At 28.5% G+C, this 18,444-nt stretch overlaps 2 protein-coding genes across 3 annotated transcripts; one reads left to right on the top strand and one right to left on the bottom strand.

Annotated features, from left to right (window-relative positions):
* Positions 1-1,449: 1,449 nt before the first annotated feature.
* LOC107418780 (NAC domain-containing protein 92) lies at positions 1,450-4,200 on the bottom strand. Its single transcript, XM_025074003.3, has 3 exons — positions 3,779-4,200; positions 2,797-3,062; positions 1,450-2,335 (listed from the first exon to the last, which is right to left on the bottom strand). Exons 1-3 carry the CDS (start codon positions 3,930-3,932, stop codon positions 1,787-1,789), a joined length of 969 nt encoding a protein of 322 aa, XP_024929771.2. The 5' UTR covers positions 3,933-4,200; the 3' UTR covers positions 1,450-1,786.
* Positions 4,201-10,175: 5,975 nt separating this feature from the next.
* On the top strand, positions 10,176-14,339 carry LOC107418785 (uncharacterized). 2 transcript variants are annotated; one of them, XM_025074394.3, is made up of 6 exons: positions 10,176-10,392; positions 10,522-11,027; positions 11,172-11,534; positions 11,799-12,173; positions 12,566-12,774; positions 13,420-14,339. In XM_025074394.3, the coding sequence occupies exons 1-6, from the start codon at positions 10,247-10,249 to the stop codon at positions 13,663-13,665; spliced, it is 1,845 nt and encodes a 614-aa protein (XP_024930162.3). In that variant the 5' UTR covers positions 10,176-10,246; the 3' UTR covers positions 13,666-14,339. The 2 variants fall into 2 exon arrangements, with proteins under 2 accessions (XP_024930162.3, XP_015882966.3); XM_016027480.4 differs by having other exon boundaries at positions 10,178-10,392; positions 12,557-12,774.
* Positions 14,340-18,444: the final 4,105 nt, after the last annotated feature.

The following is an 18,444-nucleotide window of genomic DNA, read 5'->3' as shown; positions in this document are numbered from 1 at the left end:
ATACACTTATATTAATGGGCTACAAAATTTTTTTCTTTTTCTTTTATTTTCTTTTTCCTTTCTTTCTTCTGAACTTTAACTTTTTTACTTTTAATTTTTATAAAAAAAAAATTTATTCACAAAAAATCAAGCTTTTCTTTTATTTTTCTTTCCTTTCTTTAACTTGAAATTTTTAACTTCTAATTTTTTTATTCATAAAAATATAAAGTAGGCTGGTGGACCTTAAAAAAGGGTAAATTTTTTCATATAATGATCCTATATATTATAAATCATCATTCATACAGAGACAATCAATAATTACTTCAATATAAATCTAATCATCATCATATATAATTACAAATAATATTAAAGTAAAATGTATAAACCTATATAATAAGTAATTTGTATTTATTTTACAATACTATTTATATAACAGTTGAACATCGTATATGTTGTTGTTGGCAATGTCTATGACAAACCACCCAATAATAAGTTGTTGATGTGGTTTATTGGCCGACCACTAGCTAGCTAGTTTTTTTTGTTTTTTTTGTTTTTTTTTTTTTGGTTGGAGGCTCCTAGACTTAAACCACCAATGAACATATTTGAATAGTTTTTTTAAAGATGAAGTTACTAAGAAAGGAACAAAATAGAATTTTTGCCCTCTTGTAACAATTTTAGATTATCTTTTAATTAATCATATCAAATATAGGGAATATTATAAAATTCCTCCCTCATCTTTCACTCAAATTACAATTTTTCCTTTATGAAAATTTTATCTAATTTGAAGCAATTGGCATAATGTTAATTCACCACTTTTTTAATTTTTATTTTTTTGGAATTTCAGAAATTGACTATTAATATTTAAATTGATTGGATATATGAATAAAATATATCTAAATCCGGAAAAAAAAAGTAATTATGAATAAAATTGTAAAGAAAAATGAATAACATAATTTATTCTTTGTACTATCCACTTTATTCAACAAAAAGTTTGAATTAGATATACTTCATTAATATAAGCAATCATTTTTGAATATACCAGCCATCAACTTCGCCAACTGCTAACAAAACTTTTAGTAAGGGGCAAAATGATAATATGCCAAAGTTCAGGGGAGAAATTGCCTCAAAAATTATTCTTTTATTATTATTATTTTTTTTTTCAGAAAGAAAAAATAAATATAAAAGTTTTGGGGTGGATTAAAACTTGAGTAAAAATTGAATTGGGTGCTTTGTAATTTTCCCAAAAATATCTCAACCAAGGAAAATCCTTTGTTTGTATAAATGCATGATGCTAATTTCTTGTTCTCTAAAATATATATATATATATATATATGTATATGTAAATTGTAAAATTTTGAATATTTGATAACACAAACTTTCAAAGAACAAGAAAGCATTGTGCATTTATACGCTCAACAGAGGATTTTCCCTGGTTGAGATTTTTCCATTTGCACTAAAAACATGGACATATAGATAACATAGTACATGATACATGAGCTTCATTACTAGTTAACTGATAGATTACACTAAAACCATGAAAACTTAACCATGGCTTTCTTCCTTATTATTTTATCAACTACATCAACTAAACATTACCTCAGCAACAGAAATATCTCTTACATATGAAAATTAACTTAGCCAAATCATGTAAATGAAGGGTTTCCAATATCCATTGATTGATTCCTTGGTTTTCCTTCATAGCCCCAGTTACTTCAAGATTACCCATTTGAAGAAAGAAACTTAATATACATTAATCTTACATGTGTTAGAGCTTTACACTTTTCTCAGCAGATCACAATAGGGCTTTTCACCATAAAGACTCCAAGTTGAATTGCTGATCTTGCTGCTGTACTTGTTGTGGCATGGTTTCTACAACCGTCTTGTTCGAAGAAGAAGCTTGGAAATTCGAGCTCATCAAATCCGTACCCAACTGAGAAATACCTTGGGGCGGAGCCAGAAACGAGAAATCAGTAGTACTAGAAAATTGTTCTGATCTTGGTTGAAAAGTATTCCTCAGCTGTAATGCTTTTAGAAGCAAAGAATTCATCGAAAGGTGATTTGAGTTTAGCAAAGTTGATGGCCATGCAAGTGATGGAAGAGCACTGCTAGCAGCAGCTGCTGCTGCTGCCGCCGCTGCTTCCCTTGCGGCAACCCAGTTCATGTTGTTGAACCCACTTGAAGAATTTGTAGTAATGTTGGTGTTCAGATTTGGTAATTCGATGTCTCCGAATTCGTTTACCATCGAGTTGGCCTCGCATGGCGAATCGATGGAGGGTTCAATGGAGGATGAAGCTAATTGCTGTGGCCTTTTCATGGCTGCACTCTTTTGGAAAACCCTGCAAACCACCCACTCTTCCTGAGGAAAAATACATATCAAGGAAAAAAGAAGTCAGAAATATGGGAATTAAAAATTGAGCAGGGAAATATCTTTTAGATATGTTGAAAGCGTTTTGCTTTTGTATGCATTTTATTGCAAGACTAATTAATAATATTATACTAAATATATCTATGAAATCAATCATTTAAATATAATTTTAACATGTAAGTTCTATATAATTAAACAAACTTATCAAATCAAGATAATTGAAATTAAAATTTTAAGTATAATATTATCAAGTTGATCTAGAAAAAAATGTATTATTCCCTTCCTACATACATTTTTTGTATATTTAATTTTGATATATATATATATATATATATATTTATTGGGAACTTAGTTTTTACTCTTTTGTCACAGAGCTACTAATAAGTATTCAAAATTGTCACTTAAATACCATTTAAAGTTTTTAGTTTCGAATCATTTTATAAATAAAATACCTTTGAGGATTTGAAAGGATGCTTGTTTTCGAGCCTGTATTCATGCATAACCCAGTTGCTTTTCTCACCCCTAGGAGCTCTACCCTTGTAAAAGACTAGGGTTTTCTTCATCCCAACAAGTACACCTGAGCGGAGAATTTCCTTGTCTTTCCCTGTGGTTTTCCAATATCCAGCTTCGGTGGCTCGGTTGGTCCGAAGTCCAGTTGGGTATTTCCGGTCTCTCAAGCTGAAAAAATACCATTCTTTCTCTCCCATGGAAGCCTTGCCTACGTTAACATATGAATATGATGTTCAATAATTTTATTTCTCATTTGATCAATATAGAAATCGGTTGGTTAGTTACTTTTTTCATTTAATTTCTTTCTCAACAAAAGAAAGATTTAGTGTTTATAATTCACCAACTATATATCATAAGCAAAATACCAAGAAGGAATTAAACCTACTTTAACTATAGCATCATATATTATATATATAAATAAATATACACGGTTGCAGTATGAATAATATATATGCTTTTTTTAAGGAAAGTCCGCTATAACTAAGTAAAAGTGCAAATTTGTTTATAAATATTAAATTAGTTATTTAACTGGTCAAAAGAAAAGAAAGAAAGGAAATAGTCAGATTTGTAATAGGAGGAAAAAAACAATTTGTCTTTTGTAAAAAAATACCTGTCGAGTTTATAACTCCTAAAGTTTTTCATTTTATTTGGTGAAATATTCGTTGAAAAAAGGTAGTCTTTTAACATTGACATTAGAGAATTAAGACAAAAAGAAGGATCAAAAAAGATATTGAAAATTCATTCTCAAAACCATAGCAACGAAAAAAATCCACCAAATTAAGTCTTTGAACATATCTGAAGTATATTCTTAACACAAAACCATAATATAAAACCAACCTAGAGATAAAAGCAAGATCAATTACAAAAGTTCAAAAACATAAGTAAAACAAAGAAAAGCGTTTGAAATTTTTGACTGATTATTACCTGGGAGGTCCCAAGGTTCGCACTTATTGAGATCAACAACGGCAACAGCTTTCGACATGAAACCGACATCTGAAACTTTTCGACTCAAATAGTATGTGATTAGTTCTTCATCAGTTGGATGGAACCTAAATCCAGGAGGAAGATTTTCTTCCATGTTTTTCTATGATAAAAGAATTAATTTAAAAAAAAAAAGAAAAAAAAAGAGGCAATTGGATTGGGTTTTCAAAGTCTTTCAGTGCCAAAAGGCTGAGCAAGAACAAAAACTACAAAGAACCACTCAAGAAACTAAGCTCAATATCATCACCGGGAATGAGGTATTAATGGGGTCTACTTTCTGTGAGAAAGAGCCAAAAACACTCAACCTTAAGGAAGAAGCAGTCATTGCTAATTAAAGTCTTTTTTTTATGTTAGTCATGACAGCTAACACTTTGACAAAGATGTAATTGCATGGAATAACAAATTTCTCTTATAGGATTTAATCAAGTTTTTCCCAAATTGCCATTGCTGTGCTTAACCGAGAGAGGGTCTAAAAAAAATAAAAAATAGCTGTCAAATTTGAAAAGTTTGTGGTTAAACTGTTAATTATATCATAACTCATAAACCCAAAAACTACTGTAGCACCGACTTTCTGTGGAAGAAATTCCATAGCAGATATGAAAATTTGTACTTATTTGTTATATAACATATAGTTTTTTTATTTTTATTATTATTATTATTATTATTTACAGTTGAATGGGTAGCACATAAAAGGAGATGAGTCTCTATTACACCAAGTATTTTAGATATGTTAGTTTCTTTGATCCAGTCCAACCACCTTCACCCAATTTTACCAACTCAACTATGAACAATCAATCTCACGTTAGCTAGCTTAGTCCAATGGAAACAAGGAAATATACCCATCATCTCTCTCTCTCTCTCTCTCTCTCATGGGTTTTTTTTGTTTTTTTGTTTTTTTTTTAATATATATGAATAATATTTTAGATAAATAAAAGAGAGATAGAATATTTGAGAGCATGACACTTAAGATCTCGTATAACTGCTGCTTTATGTACTTGATTTTGTATGTATGTCTATATTACAAATGTGAATAATGAAGATAACGAGAAAAAGAGTGGTTAAAATGGTCACCAACCCACACGACCGGATCTTTATGGTAACCATTATATTCATCTGCTCGTTTGATTTTTTTTTATTTTTTTCTTAATGAACTTTCTTTTTGTCTACATCAAAAGCTGGCTTCCCATAAATTTCAATCCTAACAATATCTGATCTAAATATGTACTAAAACATTAGACTAAATGCATTTTCCTTTTGCCTGCTAGGGTTTCTAGAAACTCTTATGCATGTTTCATAAGTCTCTCTCTCTCTCTCTCTCTCTCTATCTATCTATATATATATGTATATATATCATATAATAATAATATATAATTATTAAATTGATGTATGAATTCCCTAGAGAACGTTTATTCCACTCTAGTCGTCGCCTAACTAACCACTAGTTTAGTTTGAATATCTTTATATATATAACCTTTTCAAGGACAAGACCTATACATAATACATGCATGTCGGTATAATAATTTAAACAAATATAAGATTAGAATCCCTTAAGGCATTCCAGTGGCAATGCTAATATATAATTTCTCATTACAATTAATGATTTTGGAAATCATGGACTACCGATACCCAAAAATTGAAAGAAAAAATAATGAAAAATAAACTTAAAATTTTATAAATAAATTTTGACAATATATAAAGAAATAATAATGTTAGAAATTTCAAATTGTTTATCAAATTTATTTATGGTCATTTTTAATTGATTTATTATTGATTTCACTTATCCATTAAATAATTTACTTATCTATTTTTAAATTATATAAATATGCTTGGTAAATGTTTTTGGTAAACATTTCAGTATTTATAATATTATTAATAAAGAAAGTACATACATGTTTTCCAATACATTAGAGAAAAAAATATTTGTCCAGGACTGGACTATGTATATATGATTCAATTATTTTAGTTTAGCCCAGTTTTGAATCAGATAAATAAGAAAATTCACAAAAAAATAAAGATAAAAATAAGATTTGTATGAAATGTAAAGCAGTACAATCCTATAAAATCCTACAATATTACAAAAGAAAAATAAAAAAGAAAATCCGAAGATTGTCACATCTTAAAATTTAAAAGGGAAGAAATTTTTATTTATCGGCCATGGATTAAAATATGTATTCAAAACTAAATTGATGTCATACAATAAACTCAATACACTAGCTAGAACTACCATATCAAGTAGTACTTGAGAAAGAGATAAATAATAATAAGAAGAAGAAGAAGAAGAATAAATTACATATATAAGTGTGAAGACTAATCACTCATTTAATAATGTGCAAATAATCAACAATATATCTAAAGAGATACTAGAAATTTAGAACAATAATGTTATAAAAAAAAAAAATTCCCAATTTTCACTCGTTCATATGTATACAACTTTGAAATAATTTATATCGGTTAGATTGTCATTTCAATTAATAATTTAAAATTTTAATTTTAATTAAATAAGTGAATTAATACCAATTTTTAACATTTGTCATGTTGAATGTTCCTTTATTTGCATATACGTACCGTATGACATTTATGTTTTAACTAACAATTACGGGTGCCAACTTCACTATACGTTTATACATATTTAGTATAATTAATTGGATAAAAACTTTAAAATATTAATAAATCAATCATCATAAAACTTTATTCTAATATAACACGTGTTTGACTTTTGGAATAATGTGAACTTCGCAATTGTCTCTTTCTAGATAAGAAAAATCGTACTCTCTTCTCGAGCAGCTTACATATTGAGCATTATGTACCAACTTTAAGTTCCCATTCAGTCAAATCCCAATTGGTAAAATTTATCACAAAGAAAAGAAACCAAAACATCCACCCACATAAACAAAATATATGATAATAATAATAATAACAATAATAATAATAATAATAACAATACTGGTAGGCCATCAAATTCTTCACTAAATTGTGTTTATCAAATAATGATAGCAGTATTTTCGCCCCAAAAAAGTACTGTTACCAGTATGTTAGTTGTTGACTAAAAAACCTAAGCTCTAAAGTCATGAAAAAGAAGCAATAACATTCTACCACATAACCTGATAAACAGGATTTGATTTTTGAAAAAAAATGGCAATTTTGTAAACACAATTATGATGTGATTTTGCTACTAAAAACAACAAATATGCTATGACTTTTTTTTCTTTTTTTGGTTTTAGGCAACATCATCCTCCATACATTTGATTATCATAGAAAAATTTGAAGACACTGGACACGTATGCAACATATATGGGCCGATTATTTCCTATTGGGCGGAGTCAGTCTGGTTATTTGTTGAACCCAATCTTTCATCCCTAGGAATGGGTTTTATGACCACATATTAAGTTAAATTTCAGCCCATTAATATAACTCACTAATCACTTCCAAAATAAAATTAATTCATTAATCACCTATTAATATTTCAGGAAGAATTTTTCAAATAAATACTTAATATGAAAACCAGAAGAACAGAATTAATTTTTTAAAAAATTCATAAAAAGGAACTACCAAACTAGTAAATCTTGCACCCAGTATCTGATGGGCCTTATTTCCACTCAGAAAGAAATGCTCAGTCGAAATCAGTTATTCCTTTGGTACATCATAATATTTCTTTACTTGTTATTGGTTAGGAACTTTATTCACTTCTTGTTGACCAAATATTCATATATTGTTTGGTTCTGTATTACCGAAAATTTTGAAAGATGTTTGGTTATAAAGCAGTCAAAGAAATATTACCCCCTTGTTAAAAGCTCAAAGAAATTTTACCCCTATGTATTTTAATGTCTTACTAGCCTAAAAACCAAAAAGGAAAAAAAAAAAAAATGAAGAAAAGAAACATCGTAAATGCTTATAACAACTATATAAAGTTATTTTTTTATTTTTTATTTTTGGGTCCATTATATATAGTAAATGAGTGTGAAATCATAGCAAAGAGTCCTCATTTCATTATTTTTTTTTTTTTTTGGGTCCATTATATATAGTAAATGAGTGTGAAATCATAGCAAAGAGTCCTCATTTCATTTTTTTTTTTTTTTTGGGTCCATTATATATAGTAAATGAGTGTGAAATCATAGCAAAGAGTCCTCATTTCATCACATGCTAATTTAATTCATATTACTTCTAGTTATGCATACTAAAATATATTGAGTCACCATTATATTTCTAGCCAATGATTTTAAAAATGTCAATTCGTTGCTCTATGGAAGTATGAATTATGACAGAGTATGTGAAGGTGTTGCCACGTGAGGATGATCAAAATTTCCGAAACTAATAGAGGCAAATGATATTCTAGAAATCAGCAGAGTCCAATTGATGAATTTTGGAGAATGTACATGTAGAGTTTACTATTAAAATTTAAGATATTCAATTAGGATATTTAAAAGTTTTAAAAAGTTGAAGGCTTTTAAAATGTTTGCAGATTTTAAAAAAATTAATAGATTTCATTGGATTTGAAGATTAATAACATGAATAAAATGTTCATACCAAATACATTCTCCATTAAAGATTTTAAAATCCATGAAAAGTTCTTATTTGAATACACTCTAAAAAATACACCTTCATAGCGGTTCTATATACTCACTTTGTATTTCACCTTCCACCTCCCACCGGCCTGCACCATTCCACATACACCAACTTCCATCTCCAACCTTGCAAAAAATTTAACCCAAAAATTGCAATATATATATATATATATATTTATTTATTTATCACAAATAACTGGATAATTATTTTAACATCTACATTTTTTTTTTGGTTACAGTAATATCCATATATCTTATTTGTCCAATAATTATAAAAGTAACTGTTTCTTTGGTAATAATTCGATTTCCAATCCTCTACTTTTAATATTATTAAAGTTAAAATAAAAAAACATCTAGCAGATTCTCATCCCCCCCCCCCCCGCGCCGCCCTTTTCCTTTTTTTTTTGGGTGTATATATGTTGATACAACATTACATGCTTATAAGCGGACAAAGCCTTTCGTTTAGGCACCAAACTTCAATTTCGCATTACTAATAATTGAATGCCAAAAACAAATCTGTTATAATTTTCTCTTTTAGAGGAATACTCAAGAAAAGTAGTAGATAAAGTTTTATACTTAATTAATACATATTGGAACGATATAAATTAATATTATTGATTATACGTGTCACTGAAAAATCAATACTAGGTAGACAACACGAACTCTGCAAATCTTAGTGGCAAAGTTAAAGACAAGAAACAAACTAAGAAGTTTTCTGTAAAAGTAACCCCAAATTGACAACAACACCCCCCCACCTTTTTGAAAGGCTCTTTATACCATTAGGAGGCAAAGAATACCATCAGCAACTCCACTAAAACATCCTAAAACAATTAAAAAAGGTTTTATATCTACTAATAAATAATATATTTCCCAATTCCTTAGGTTTTTTATTTGGGGGAATTTTTTTTTTTAATTATTTCTTTTGCAAAGTGGAATCCCATAGGATATGTATTATGCGTGAGGCAATTGGTTTTGGGATCTCTTCTTTTTATTTTTGTTTTTACTTAAATATTTTTTTATATGGATAAGATATAGAGGCTTTTTCTCTTAGACTATGATTTCTTACTTTTAATACACGCTATAGTATAATATTTCTTTACTTTTAATACAAAAGCTTATTATTCTTCTTCTTTCATTTGTTTTTTTTATTTTTATTGTTTTAATTACATGTACAAAATGCTGGCACATGCAAAAAAGCAAGTAATAGAGCAACTCATTACGTATGTTTGACCTAGCATTAGGATTATCTAATTAAGAGAAAACCATTCAAAACGTACCCAAAATTTTATATTTATGTGATACGTACATATATATTTAATTGTTTTTTATTTAATAACCATACCAAGAAAAGAGGTTAATAGATTGCAAGTATGAAACTAGAGTGTTCTAGTGTCCAGATTAATATTTATAAATTCTATATCTGAATATATGTATAAAATCCTGCTATATATAATCGGTGATGTAGCGTCTAACAGCTTAAATATTAATTAGGCAGATAGCTTCCAACATAAAATACACAACATTGTCCATCATAAAATATATATATTTATATATATATATATATATAGTATGTAATATAGTAGAAAACTTGTATGTTATAGTTCCAAAATTAATCCGTTACCACATCTAAAAATGAGTAGTACATGATTGAGGTTTAAGTTAATCACTGAGGACAAAGTAGACATTTTATAGATCAGAACCAATTTTGACCAACAAGGAAGAGATTTTTTATGAAAGCAAAGCAAAGCACACACCTTTCTTTTTTCATATGGACTACTCCACTTTGCTTTGTGGAGGAGCTCATTTTTGAAGCACACAGCAAAGGGGCCCCAAAAAAAAAAAAAAAAAAATGCCATGTTCCAAAGAAGAAGCTCTTGTTAGGCTGTTCTACAATCTCTCAAGCTCCTTTCACCTCTTCTTCATCTTTTTCTACATTTCCGTCACTTTTCTTTTCAAGTTCTTGAACTTTGTTGGTAGCAATCCAATATTTCCAAGGTCTCTTTTTTTCTTTCTTTTTTTTTTTCCATAATTTTACCAATTAAATTAACATACACATTATTTTCCCCTTCCTTGGATTTATTGGAACAAATTTTGCTATTTTCTCATTTTTTTTCTTCTTTGCAGAAACCGAAATGGTATCGAGTACAACTTCTTCTCCGACGAGGAAGAAGAGATCATGGAGGAAGAAAAAGAAGAAGAAGAAGAAGAAGAAGAAGATCAAAGACGACGATTTGTTGATCGTTTTGATCAACATCAAAGCACAGAGAATGATCATCTAGTGGCCGACATAATTCGAGGAGGCGAAAAGCTATTGTTCTTGCCTAAGAACACCACCTTTCAGAGGATCATCAACCACCAAAGTAATGTTTCTGATGAATTCTTAAGTCCCCATGAAAGCATTAGCAGTATTGAAGACCAAAATGAAAACCGTCCTGCCATCAATCGCGAAACATCGTCATTCGAGCATGAATCATCAATATCATCATCACCTCGAGGTTCAGAATATGATTATGAAGTTACAGATTCAGTTCCCAACTCTGTCCCAAATAACTCCAGCTGGTCCACGTCCCCCATAACCATAGACCTTAGAAAGAGTAACTTGGAGGGCACTAATGACAAAAGTTATGACGGTAATAAATTAATCTCTAAGTTTGTTACAATATTAATATTCACATGTAGTAGTATATATACTTTTATATATTAGGCTTTTTATTAACAAACATATTCATTTTTTTTATTTATTTTTTTTTTTTTTGGGGGGGTTGGTGTCACAGAATTTTGTGATAATCAGAATGATATTACTCATGAGAACAAAGTGGAGATGAACTTTCCGAGGGATGAAAATTTTCTGGTTTTTCCGGATATGGAGAAGAAGAAGTTATTAAACAAAGCTAAACAGAAGGAATTAATGCAGGATGAAGAAGTCTACGGAGATTCATGCACAATTGGCTCAACTTCTAAGAGTTCTTCAGAATGGAGAAGCTCCATAAACTGTAGGGATTCGGGGACTGAAGATCCATTTTCTTCTTCTTCAAGAAGAAGTTGTCCCAAATGGGAGTCTTACACTGTGTTTCAGAAATATGATGAAGAAATGCTGTTCCTAGATCGAATCAGTGCTCAGAAGCTCCATGAAACTGGTAAATATTTACGTTATTTTCTTATCAAAATATTCTAACATCGTCAAAACTATTATGACCTCTTTTATTAGCTCCTTGATTGCTTTAAAGGGTAATCTTTGAAAAAGACTAATAAAGGAGGTCTTATTAGTTTTCTATCGAAAAATTCTGAACCGAGAATTTCTATTTATATGTGTATATATATATATATATGATTTCTATATTTTGAAAATTTTCTTGGAAACGAAGAAAATCATTTTCCTGAGTTGAAAACACAATTGACAGAATCACTAAAGTCTATTCAAGTTTGTCCAAGATCAATCTCAGAGAGGATTGTTCATAAGATTGCAACCATAAACAAAAAGCCATCAGATATTCGTCAAAACCCATATCATGAACTGGAAGCTGCTTATGTAGCTCAGATTTGCTTAACATGGGAAGCTCTTAATTGGAACTACAAGAACTTTCATCAGAAAAGAGCCTCACGTAAAGACTTTGACCCTGGTTGTCTGGAACAAATAGCTCAGCAATTTCAGCAATTCCAAGTTCTTCTGCAAAGGTACATTGAAAATGAGCCATATGAACAGGGAAGAAGACCAGAGATTTATGCTAGAATGAGGCTTTTGGCACCCAAGTTGCTTCAAGTTCCAGAATATCGAGGTATATATATTTTTTTAATTTTGACCAACTGCTTTTTCCTTAACTTTTTTTTTCCCATTGTTTTACAAATAATTTGAATTTAATAGTTGAAAAAAAAGTGATCTTTTTCATAATATATATATATATATATATGATATTTTTATTTATGATTAACCAGAACAACGTTACACTATACTAAATATGATAAGACATTATACAAAATTTTACATACTATATCAGACTTAGTGTGGCATTGTTCTAACTAATTACAATGGATAAACAATTTATATGGATTTAAGAATTTTTGTATATGATCTTCTATTCACTTTCTTGATATTGATATTCAATATTTTTGTATTAATTTGTTCAATATTTCTATTCACTTTTTCTACATGTTTTTTAAGATAATTTAGAGGACGATCAAAAAGAAGGTGGTTTGGGTGGAAGAATTTCTTCAGCTGCATTTGTGACGATAATGGAAGATTGTATCAGAACTTTCATGAATTTTTTAAAGGCTGATAAGGAGAATCCTTGCCAAGTCCTAAAAAATTTGTTCAAAAGAAAACGAAGAGGTTCAGTGGATCCAACTCTTATCAATCTTATGAAGAAAGTCAACCAGAAAGTAAGTCAATATCTACCTCTTACTAAGTCAGTTTTTATCAAATTAATTCTTTAGATAAGTGATTTAAATTAAAAAAATGAAGGAAAAATTACAAATTATCTCCTAAGTTTTTAACATGTTTCTTTGCCCTTTAATTTTTTATTTTTTTTAAATCCTCTCAAATTGCATAATATATGTCAAACTGCACTCTTTCTTAGAGTTTGACAAAATTGATTACCTAATATTCAAATTAAAGGAACAATATATATCTAAATTATAACTTCTTTTGATTAAAAACTGATAAAAATGGAAAAAAAAAAAGATATTACAATAAAAAATATTTCAATTTACTTTTGTTAATTTTGTTAAAAAAACTAAAGTTATGGCTTAATATTTTTCACTTATCTAATGTATCTATTTGAAACTTAGATGGTCAATAATTTTATCAAATTCTAACAAAAAGTTCAATAGAGAGGCTAACTTTTTAACTTTATGTCATAGTTAATTTTTCCTAAAAATTAATAAAAACCCATATGTATATAAAAAATTAATGGGATAAATTGTAAGCCAATAAAATATGACTACATCAGTTTATAATTTAATACTTAAAATTAAGATTCAAAGACTAAAATTTTAATGGATTAATTTATGCTACTACTTTTGCAGAAAAACTTGAAGTTGAAAGATCTTCGTCGATCTCGAAAATGCTTGAGGAAAAGAAGATTAAAAGTAGATGAAGAAATGGAAATACTAATGGCGCAAATAGACCTAAAGGTGGCTTCAAGGGTATTGAGAATGAAAGATTTAAGTGAAGAGCAATTGCATTGGTGTGAAGAAAAAATGAGCAAAGTTAGAGTTTTAGAAGGCAAACTTCAAAGAGATTCCTCCACACTTTTCTTCCCAGCTCACTAAGTGACCCCACCGTATACTATATGTTTTTGCTTCATGACTAGATCATTCATGAATGTGATTTGGCTAGCTTTGGAATTACACAAAAAAATGAATATCCAAAAGCACCCTTTTGTAAATAGTAGTGCTAAAGAAAAAGATATATATATATATATATATATATGTACACACACACACACACAAAGGGGGGGACCTACAAATCAAAGTGCATGAAACTTCATGTGGGTGTGACATGGAAAACTTTGGATCATGGAGATATGGAATCCATATGAAAGTAGAGAAATGAGTTTTGGAATTCTGTGATTCAGGAATTTTGGAAAGTGATAGACCAGAGACAAAGCAAAAGGAGAACTTGAAGATAATGACAAGGGAAGCTTTAACTTTAATTTTAGCTTTTTTATATTTTATTTTGTAAAATTAGGGCTTTATTTGTTTAAGGGTGTTTTTGAGCCCTAGACTAGATGACTCAAAAGAGGAGGAGATTGGGACAAGACTGCTCGAAATTGCATGCAGTGGAATAAAAGGGTAGCAGATGGTACAGTCAGAGAGCTGATTTGTAGAAGACTAAACATCAGAACGACCCACTTTGTTTGGGGAATGAGAAAAAAGAAGAAAGAAAAAAAAGTAATAAAGTGGAATAAATCAATTATTTAGAGATGTAATCTAGATCAGAATGAAGATTTCATTTTTTTTTTTAATTTTTTTTTTTTTTTAAATAATGGTCAATCATGAGATGTATGGAAGGCTTTTTATTGAATCATTGAAATAATTGAAGTAAATTATCAATGAATTTACAGCCTCAAAATTATTGTACATAACAGTTTGCTTTACCTAATTCCTGTCTTTCTATGGAGATCATGTTATCATAATTCGTTTGCACCCAAATCATACTCTTACTGATGCATATTATATATACAAGTACCAAATTGAAATTATTTAACACTTAAGGCTGTTGTACAACACACCTTTTCTTTTCTTTTTTTCCAGTCAACTTTACATTTCATTGCAACTGGAGAGAAAATTTTCATCCAAATTAATGTTTAAACTAAATTTAAAGTTGTATTATAAATGTACTTTATCATTAGATCAAGTCTACAAATACATGTTCTAGGCCTAATTGAATATATATATATATTTTTTTTCTTTCGCTTGACTTATTAGGGATGGCAATTTGCCCCCAAGTTTTTCCATCCATGCAATGCCCCTCTCCTATTGGGGTAGAAATTTTTCGATCAATCGAGGTAGCGAGGCAGGAATGGGGCAAATCTTTTTGCCCCAAGTCAAGGTCAGGGCGGAGCCAAACAATACAGTCCTCACACGTTTACATATATAATAAAAAATGTTATTATTACTTTTTATTTTTAAATAATTATATATTTTTGTTTTTTGTTTGAAAAAGGCTATAAAAATATTAACTAAGTTTTAAAGATATTCGTTAAAAAATAAGAGGAAACAAGACCCGCTCCAATCCAAGAAATCCCTGTCTTGCCCTAACTCCCAAATACACATGGAATGGGGTGGGGATGGAGATGGAGAATCAGGAAGGCTGCCCCAACCCCACCTTGCTCCGCCTTACTGTCTATCTCTATATGAAATTAAAGTGTTGTAATATAAATAATAGGACTGTTCAGGTAGGAAATTATCAACATTTCACTAATCAACCTTGGGGTTACTTTAAAAAATTGAAATCTAAAGATAGGATGGCGTTATTGTGACGAAACTTTTACCTTTTTCTACAGTATTTTGTTTCTCAATTCCTTTTTTGCCTTTGATAAAAGATTTAGAGTACATTTGTTATGCAGAATAAATGTAGAAATTGAATAAATATTTTATAAGATTAAATATTATTATGTTTTGTTAAATTTTAAATTTCAATAAAATATATTATAAAGGAATATTGATTTTCCTAATTTAAAAGAAAATCTTGCTATTTGTTATCATTAGTGATGATCACCATTTTATGTGATAAATTTTATTTAGAATATTTAATTATATTATTTCTTTTATCAAAATCTTAACAATGAACTTTTGAATGTAACTATTTAAATTGTCATATAATATATAAATTCGACCAGTGATCATTCATTAATGAGAAAAATAGTATTTTCTTTAAAGAATAGTCTTTTTTTTTTCAAAAAGTTTAGAAGTGTTATTTCTTTATTTGAAGGATAAACACTCTTACCATATTATCCTAAACTAAAAATATATAAATGAGTATAAATTTTGATTTTTAATTAATTTTTACCACATTTGATATTTTTGGAAAAAAAAAACCTTTATGAAGATTATATATTGAATCTAATTTAAAATAATGGCAAAATATATTAATAGGAATATCTATTAATTCCTTTTACTTTTTTTAATTTCTATGATTTTTTCTATTTTATGAGGAATATACCAAAAATGACTTTAGAAGAGTTTTTTTTTTTATTTTATTTTTGGTTCACATTTTCCCATAAAAGTGAAAAACAAACAGAATTTTTCTTCTTCTTTTTTCATATTTTCCCGTAAAAGTGAAAAACAAACATAAGGACCAGTTATGTCTTGCACAAGAAAATTGGCTATATTAGGGAGTGAGGGTTCTATCATTTACTCCACTGAATCCATATCTTGCGGTCTCTTTTCCGTTACTAAAACTATTAAAAATAAAAAATAAAAAGGTTACTAAATGGCATGGGGAACATATATTTGCTTCTTCTATTTTGTATGTTTAAAGACTTCCTTTTTTTTTTTTTTTTTTTTTTAATCTGCAATATGGGTTTCAAATATAATTTTAGAAGAGATTGTTGATGGAATTGAAATAAAGAAAAGATCAAGATTAAGATTTATTGACAGTTTGCATCTAAACTTAGTAGACTGATTTACAGTTGAAAAATAAAAAAATGGAGAGTCTGAAATTAAGGCTTTGTTTATTAGGTGGAAAAGTGAAAAGAAAAAAAAAGACTAATTAAAAAGTGGAAGAGGGAAAAATAGATTGGTTGATAGAAAGGAAAAGTGGATAGATAGAAAATTAAAATTCCCTCAACATATGGAGAGATTATTAAAAGGAAAAACATTATGTGAACATAAATAGAAAACTTATTTACAATTTCTTTTCTCTTTTCCATTTTTTACTTCTAATCAAATGAATGACAGAAAGTAATTTTTCATCCTTTATGTCATACCAAACAATACGAGAAAAAATATATATATAAATTTTTTAATCCCTTCAATTTTCTATCTTTTTTCGATTTTCCATCATTTTTATTTTCCAACTCTTCTACCAAACAAGAATAAAAGCATCTCTCCTACCAAACAAGAGCTAAAAGAGAAAGGGAAATGGTATAAGGAAAGAGAGAAGAGAAAAAGAGTAAACAGATAGAAGTAAAAAATTTTACCGATCTTAGGAAGAAGAAGAGATCTGTGGGTGAAATGGTAGGAATGACAGACCGAAATTTCCTCTAATTATTGCATTTTGTTTTTTATTATTTTAAAATAAAAAAATAAAAAAAATAAAAGATGAAAACAAGGGGAAAAGAGGAATGGAGGAACAAATTACCGTGGAAAAGATAAAACTTTCCACCCTATTCAAGGTTTATATTTTACATGAGATTCGTTTTGCTTTCCCAGTAACAATCATACTTTATCCTCTGATTCAAGATATATAGTACACTTTCACCTCTCATCATTATAATAATACAATTTAGATTTTATTTATAATTTGTTGTAATTTCAACATAATCTACATTACTTACATATGACCAAAGTTAAGATGTAATTAAAGAATTTATAAAGTACGAATTAAAGTAAAAATCCTAAAATTAAAGAGTCTTAAACTATAAAATAATAATAATAAAACAAAATCGTATGAACTGCAACAAACTGGAAATTGAATAATAATGGTCATTCCAGTGATATGGGTCGAAACCATTAACCATTTTTAATAAGAAAAAGAGCTACATTATACCAAATTAATTGTGATAAATTATAAATGGAAAGCAAATAAGACTCCAAGATGCACCTTACCTAAAATAAAATGTATTGAAAGACAGTTATTCCTAAATTAATTAATTAATCAATCAATCTGAGGACAAATAAATAACTCAAATTTATTACAAATTAACTTCCATGCATTGCTAGCCAGTTTAAGGGTGCATAGGTGAATGAATGCACTTTGACTTCCTTATTTTTATTCTAATTACACTGTATCTCACATTTTCAAAAAATCATGTTAACCTTTTTTGTATGTAAGTTTTTAAAACTTAATTTTAACACGATTAAAATTGTATTTTTATAAAATTATTTAATAATAAATTTTTAGTTTTAATTTTTCATTGATCTTCTACTATTAAAGTTAAAAAAATAAATTTATTTTGATAGATATAGAAAATTAAATAATAATAATAATAATAATTTTTCAAAAATATAAAGTCTAAAGAAAATTATAGCAAAACTTTAAGGTTTAAATGATATTTATCCTATGCCTATACCACAATGCTGATTAAACAAATTGGAAATTGTTATTGTGTCTTACGGCCTTCTAAAATGTTAGGAAGTTTACATGAATCAAATTTTATTGGTAGTTATATCCCTTGGATTTAAATGAAATTTATCTTATAAATATGTGTATTCTATCCCATACCACAACGCTCATTAAACAAATTGAAAATCTTTATTGTCTCTCAGATTGTTGACTCTTACGGCCTTCTAAAATGTTAGGAAGTGTACGATTCAAATTGTATTGCTATAACTACTATGCCCCTTGGAGAAACGGAAGACAATTTTCAATTCCTAAATGTCAAA

This window comes from Ziziphus jujuba, chromosome 2 (assembly GCF_031755915.1).
Source record: "Ziziphus jujuba cultivar Dongzao chromosome 2, ASM3175591v1".
Taxonomy (NCBI): domain Eukaryota; kingdom Viridiplantae; phylum Streptophyta; class Magnoliopsida; order Rosales; family Rhamnaceae; genus Ziziphus; species Ziziphus jujuba.
Note: the sequence above shows the minus strand (reverse complement) of the source record. Positions and strands in the feature narration are given on the sequence as shown.

Excerpts from the sequence above, each read along its gene's own strand:
- LOC107418780 (XM_025074003.3), bottom strand. The coding sequence starts at position 3,932 with ATGGAAGAAAATCTTCCTCCTGGATTTAGGTTCCATCCAACTGATGAA. Across the intron at positions 3,063-3,778 it reads CGAACCTTGGGACCTCCCAG|GCAAGGCTTCCATGGGAGAG; the intron begins GTAATAATCAGT and ends ATGTTAACGTAG. Across the intron at positions 2,336-2,796 it reads ATCCTTTCAAATCCTCAAAG|GAAGAGTGGGTGGTTTGCAG; the intron begins GTATTTTATTTA and ends ATTTTTCCTCAG.
- LOC107418785 (XM_016027480.4), top strand. The coding sequence starts at position 10,247 with ATGCCATGTTCCAAAGAAGAAGCTCTTGTTAGGCTGTTCTACAATCTC. Across the intron at positions 11,535-11,798 it reads TCAGAAGCTCCATGAAACTG|AATCACTAAAGTCTATTCAA; the intron begins GTAAATATTTAC and ends CACAATTGACAG. Across the intron at positions 12,775-13,419 it reads TGAAGAAAGTCAACCAGAAA|AAAAACTTGAAGTTGAAAGA; the intron begins GTAAGTCAATAT and ends CTACTTTTGCAG.